General features: G+C 48.6%; 1 protein-coding gene and 1 pseudogene across 3 annotated transcripts in view; one reads left to right on the top strand and one right to left on the bottom strand.

The window, feature by feature from the left end:
- Positions 1-6,445, bottom strand: part of ACLY (ATP citrate lyase) — a 53,618-nt gene that overhangs the window by 16,997 nt on the left and 30,176 nt on the right. For all 3 annotated transcript variants that reach the window (XM_008071921.2, XM_008071923.2, XM_021719543.1), the window contains 2 exons: positions 5,273-5,377; positions 2,059-2,255 (listed from right to left, as the gene is read on the bottom strand). In XM_008071921.2, coding sequence (XP_008070112.1) covers positions 2,059-2,255; positions 5,273-5,377 — 302 coding nt within the window. The remainder of the gene's footprint in view (positions 1-2,058; positions 2,256-5,272; positions 5,378-6,445) is intronic.
- Positions 3,519-3,670, top strand: LOC110596861 (annotated as a pseudogene).

The following is a 6,445-nucleotide window of genomic DNA, read 5'->3' as shown; positions in this document are numbered from 1 at the left end:
CAAAAAAAAAAAAAAAAAGTCTATATGGTCTATATGTGGCTGGGCCGCAGTATGGCTCACACCTATAATCCCAGCACTTTGGGAGGCTAAGGTGAGAGGACTGCCTGAGCCCAGGAGTTCGAGACCAGCCTGCGCAACTTGGTGAGACCTTATCTCTACAATAAATCAAGAAAAATTAGCTGGGTATGGTCATGCGTGCCTATCGTTCCAGTTACTTGGAAGGCTGAGGCAGAAGGATCACCTGAGCCGAGCAGGTTGAGGCTATGGTGGCTATGAGCATCATGCCACTACACTCCAGCCTGAGCGACAGAGTGAAACCCCAACTCAAAAAAATAAGATAAAATAAAGATAAAATAAAATGTCTGTATGTGCCAGGCATGGTGGCTCACGCTTGTAATCCCAGCACTTTGGGAGGTGGAGGCGAGAGGATTGCCTGAGCCTAGGGGTTCAAGACCAGCCTGGGCAACCTGGCGAGACCTTGTCTCTATAATAAATCAAAAAATTAGCTGGGTGTGGTGGCATGCGCTACTTGAGGCGGAAGGATCCTCTGAGCCCAGCAGGTCGAGGCTGTGGTGGCCCATGAGCATGTCACTGCCCTCCAGTCTGGATAACAGAGTAAGACTCTGACTAAAAAAAAAAAAAAAACTGAAATAGAATATAAAAATAAATAAAATATATCAGATTCTTTGAAAACAGTGGAACCTGGTGTCTCTCCTGGATAGGGTCATCTTAATAATTAGCTCTGAGGATCAAAATGCAGCAGAAGCAACTCTAGGACATTGACTCCAAGGCTGGTTCTCAGAGGGTGTGTGGTACCCTGTCTCAAATGGCTTGTTCTGGGAAATCAGTCATGGCATCCTCAGGATGATCTAGCAGCCCACAGAGAGAAGCCAACCTCCAGTCACATGAATGAGCCACCACAGCCCCACCACCATCAAATGGCAGCCTGCCGAGACTCCCACCCCCGGCCAGAGCTCTCCAATCAAGCCTCCTGGACCCTGAGCCACAGAACCTCAACAACAGACATTTAACAGTGCTTAAAGCCACTTTGTTGGGTGACTTTTTTGCAGAGTAATAGAAAATTAATTCAGTGGGTCAAGCTATGTCCCAGGACAACAGGTTGCTGCTGAAAGTTCCATGCATTTTTTCCTATCATTCCGTGAGTTTACAAAAACATTGCACAAGGTCCAGCGGGCTTCAATGCAGAATGGATATCTTTGGACACGCTCGAGAGTCACAAATCCAAGAGGGCAGTCTCACAAGCAGCAGTTCTTAGACTCATTTGATCCGGAGCCTTTGGCCAGGGAGGAGCCAAGGACTAGGGCTCCCCAGGCCATGCCCCTGAAGACCTAGGGGGAGTTTTTCCTCCCCCTCACAGCCCAGCTGAAATGAGTGGTAGAAACAGGGAAACAGAAAGCCATCTCATTTTCCCAACAGTTGTAGCTTCTGATACCACCAGTAGTAGCAAGGGTAGTAATAATAATACTCCACAGTAATGGTCAGCATTTGTTACAGACTTTATTAAGTGCCAGGCACTACTCGAAGATGTTACGGTATTGATGACCAACCAATTGTTTTTCCCCCTAACAGGAAGACTGAGGACACTATTATGAACTACAATCTGTACTTACTCGGCACCAACTAAACGCCAGGCCTGGGTTAGATACTTTCTATATTTATCTCCTTCAGTCCTCCTGATGACCCTGTGAGCTTGTGGCTATTACTTTGCCCATTTGAGATGTAATTGAAGATGAATGGGGGGGTAGGTAACCTGCCAGGATACCTCCCTTGGTAATTGGACCCCTCAGGTCCAGTTTCAGAGAATTGATCTCCCTAACCACTGCACTCTGCTGCCTCCCTATGGCCAAAAAACAGTCACCCCCAAAACCCAAACACCTTTGAAAACACATCTTGTACTGTGTTTCCTGACTTCAGGCTGTCGGTCCCGAGATAAGAGACTTTACAGACTTCAACGACATTCCTGCAGGCCTGGAACTCAGTGCACTGAGCAGCTGCAGGACCCAGTGCCTGGTCCCTGCCTGGCCCCCAGCTGATTACCTGTCCCCGCCAATGGCCACGCCCTCATAGACGCCATCTGTGGTCCGAGAGATGATATTGTTGAGCTCGTTGGACATGCCGCCGGAGCGTGAGACGTAGGCCACGCTGCCAGGGCGGTAGAGCTTAGAGGCCAGGATGTTGTCCAGCATGCCCCCTGTGTTCCCAATCTTAAAGCACCCGGGCTTGATGCCTCCAACCTGTGGGGCAGAGACTGCAGTCAGGGAGAAACGCGACTTCCTGACTCACCTCAGGATTCAGGGCAACCTCAAAGCCCTCATATCACCTGCCCAGACCCCTCTCCCCTGTCCAGGCTGGGGAGAGAATGGCCAGGAGAATTAACACCTGCCCTTGGGTTTCCTGTAGGGAACAATCTCTTCTCTCTCAAGACATTTCCCAGAAAAAACTTTTATGTGTAAAACATGGATCACTACTGCAGATTCAGATAAGTATACTCAAAGTCAAGTCACCCCCCTTGCTCAAGAAGGGCTAGAACACCCAGCAGAGGTGTCTAACACAGCTGTGCATCTCTGCTCAAAATCACCCGTCTCTGAGATGAAAGGTGCTCTGCTTAGTTCAAAAACCCTAGCTTCAGCCAGGCATGGTGGCACATGCCTGTAGTCCTAGCTACTCAGGAGACTGAGGCCAGAAGAGTGACTGAGCCTAGGAAGACTCTCCCAGATGTCACTGCCTATCTTTCCAAGAACAGGAAGAGTCTGGGCATGGTGGCTCACACACATTAACCCAGCACTTTGGGAGGCCAAGGTGGGAGGATTGCTCTAGCCAGGAGTTTGGGGTTGCAGTGTATACTATTATCACACCTATGGCTAGTCACTGTACTCCAGTTACAGTGAGACCCCACCTCTTAAAAATAAAAAAAAAAAAACCTAAGTAAAAACAAACAACAAAAAGTATTCACAGAGAAATTTCTTCTTTTATAAAAACCTGTGGGTCAAAAATAAGGCCTCAGTCTGGGCGCGGTAGCTCGCGCCTATAATTCCAGTACTTTGGGAGGCCAAGTTGAGAGGATTGCCTAAGCCCACAGGTTTGAGACCAGCCTGGGCAACTTGGCAAGATCTCATCTCTACAATAAATCAAAACATTAGCCAGGTGTGGTGGTGCATGCCTGTAGTTCGAGCTACTTGGAAGGCTGAGGTGGAAGGATCCCCTGAGCCCAGCAGGTCGAGGCTGTAGTAGCCATGAGTGTGCCACTACCCTCCAGCCTGGGCGACAGAGTGAAACTCCCACTCAAAAAATAAAAATAAAAAATAAAAAAGGACTTTAGGCAGTCTATTCTTTGGTTTATAGTTAAAGGAATAATCAGAGACCAGGCTATGATTGTATAAAGGTAGACAGACACTAAGAAAAATAACAAACTTCTCATTAGCTCCTGAAACTACAAAGATAATGTGAACGAGGAAGATAGCCCATTTAAAAAATGAACCGGGGACTCCATTGCTTGCATGTCTTCTCACAAGACTTTTAGGATCAATTCCTGGCCAAGAAACAGAAGCAAAATTGTCCCATTCCCCAGTGGATTCGGATGAAAACTGGTAATAAAATCCGGTATAACTCCAAGAGGAGACATTGGAGAAGAACCAAGTTGGGTCTATAAGGAATTACACATGAGGTGGCACATATGTTGATGCTGAATCATGGTCACCATCATCCTACCACTATCAAGTTGAAAATCTCCACAATCGAGAAATCAAACATATTTAATTGGGATGTGATTTTTTTTATGTGTCTGCATTAGTGGGCTGGCTCAGTAATAAATATGAAACCTTTTGTCTAGAAAAAAAAAATGAACCGAAGGCCAGGTACAAAAGTTCATGCCAAGCCGGGCTCAGTGGCTCAGCCTGTAATGCCGCGCCTTTGGGAAGCTGAGGTGAGTGAATTGCCTGAGCCCGCGGGTTCGAGACCCACCTGGGCAGGGAGACCTCATCTCTACAATAAATCAAAAAATCAGCCGGGTGTGGTAGCGCATGCCTGTAATTCCGGCTACTCGGAAGGCTGAGGCGGAAGGATCGCCGGAGCCCAGCAGGCGAGGCTGCGGTGGCCGGGAGTGGCCACTGCACTCCAGTTTGGGCAAACGAGAGAGACTCCAACTCAAAAAAAAAAAAAAGAAAAGATTGACTAGAGCAGGAGGTGAGAGACAGGCCCTCATATGCCCTGGTAGAATGCTTTGAGCAGCAAGTAGCAGAATCCCCAATTTTCTTAAACAAGAAAAGGTCTTATCTAATCAAAAAAGAAAATGGAGCCGGGCTTGGTGGCTCAGTCTGTAATCCCGCGCCTTTGGGAGGCTGAGGTGAGTGGATTGCCTGAGCTCGCAGGTTCGAGACCTGCCTGGGCAAGCGAGACCTCATTTCTACAATAAATCAAAAAATCAGCCGGGCGTGGTAGCACGCGCCTGTAGTTCCAGCTACTTGTAAGGCTGAGGCAGAAGGATCGCCGGAGCCCAGCAGGTCGAGGCTGCGGTGGCTGGGAGCGGCCACTGCATTCCAGTTTGGGCGACAGAGTGAGACTCCAACTCAAAAAAAAAAAAAAAAAAAAAAGTTCATGCCAGCCGGGCTCGGTGGCTCAGCCTGTAATCCTGCACCTTTGGGAGGCTGAGGAGAGTAAACTGCCTGAGCCTGTGGGTTCGAGACCCGCCTGGGCAGGCAAGACCTCATCTCTACAATAAATCAAAAAATTAGCCGGGCGTGGTAGCGCGCACCTGTAGTTCCAGCTACTTGGAAGGCTGAGGTGGAAGGATCGCCGGAGTCCAGCAGGTTGAGGCTGCAGTGGCCGGAGCGGCCACTGCACTCCAGTCTGGGTGACAGAGTGAGACTCCAACTTAAAAAAAAAAAAAAAAAAGCTCATGCCTATAATCCCAGCACTCTGGGAGGCCAAGGTAGGCAGACTGCTTGAGCCCAGGAGTTTGGGACCAGCCTGGGCAACACAGTAAAACCTTATCTCTGCAAAAAAAAAATTTTTTTAATTAGCTATGATGAGCTGTGACCACACCACTGTACTCCAGCTTGGGCGACAGAGTGAGACTGCAACTCAAAAAAAACACAACAAAACCCTGGAAATATTGACTTTCAACATGGTACCCCATAAATGTTTCCAACCTAAGAGGGAGACATAAGAGTCAAGGCTTCCTCAGGACCTCCACCTTCCTAAGACAGCCTCAAAGACAAGACAACTTCAAAGGTTTTCTGGAGGGGAGGCTCACAGTAGCAGGTCCAATGATCGTCACTCCCTTCTGGTCCGCCTTCTTGATCAGCTTCCTGGTGAGGGCCTCGGGGATGCCTTCTGCTATAATGGCAATGGTTCGGATCTAGGGTGAGAACAGTCCCTTCCTGTTAACTTTCTGCCTTAGACGGGGCAATGAGACAACAGCACCATTCAGGAGCCCAACTCCCATGCCCGGGGCAAGCCCCCTTCAGGGCCCAAGAACAAAGCAATGTTAACAATATGCAGCTCCTCCTTCCCATGGGCCTTTGCTTCTGCTCTGATCACTCTAACCCTCTCCCAAAGATAGGTGGGGGATGCTGAGATGGAGCTCCACTGGCTAACAGCACAGTGAAACAGCAAAAAGCAGAAGCAAATGCTCCAGAAACCCTGCTATGGTCACAGCAGCTACGTTCTCTCTCCCCTAAACACTCAGAACTGTCTGCTTCCTGCCTGTCCCTGTGCCTGCTCATACAACGGCTACCTAGGGCTTGTCTCCTCTGCACCTTGACCCTGTCCCCACAGGATGTCGCCAGTGTATGGGAAGAGTTGCATTTACACTCAGTCCAGGGAGTGGGCCAGAGGGAGAGGGAAAAGACCCAAGGGTCGCCTCCCTCAGGTTCTAAACCAGGGCCAGCAAACTTCTGAAAAGGGTCAAGGTAGTACTGTAGGCTTGGTGGGTCCTGTGGTCTCTGGCAGCCTGTTTAATGTGAAAACAGCTATAGTCAATAATTACGTGAAGGGGGTGGCTAGGATTGGCCTTGGGCTATGGTTTGCCATCCTCTGCTCTAAAGAAGTAGCCTGCCAGTTGCAGTGGCTCATGCCTGTAATCCCAGCACTTTGGGAGGTGAGAGGATTGCCTGAGCCCATGGGTTTAAGACCAGTCTGAGCAACATGGTGAGACCTTGTCTCTACAGTAAATTAAAAAATGAGCTGGGTGTGGTGGGTCACAATTGTAGTTCCAGCTAGTTGGAAGATTGAGGTAGATGGATCATGTGAGCCCAGCAGGTCGAGGCTACGGTGGTCGTGAGCAGTGTGTCAATGCATTCCAGCCTAGGCGACAGAGTGAGTCTCCTAACTCAAAAAAAAAAAAAAGAAAAAGAAATACTTCGTTTTTAGCAGATCTGCTCTCTTTTTCTTTTCTTATCTTTTCTTTTTTTTTTTTTTTTTTTTT

Source organism: Carlito syrichta, unplaced genomic scaffold (assembly GCF_000164805.1).
Source record: "Carlito syrichta isolate Samal-C Ts95f unplaced genomic scaffold, Tarsius_syrichta-2.0.1 Scaffold314793, whole genome shotgun sequence".
NCBI classification, from domain to species: Eukaryota; Metazoa; Chordata; class Mammalia; order Primates; family Tarsiidae; genus Carlito; species Carlito syrichta.
This window is presented reverse-complemented; position numbering and strand designations above follow the sequence as displayed.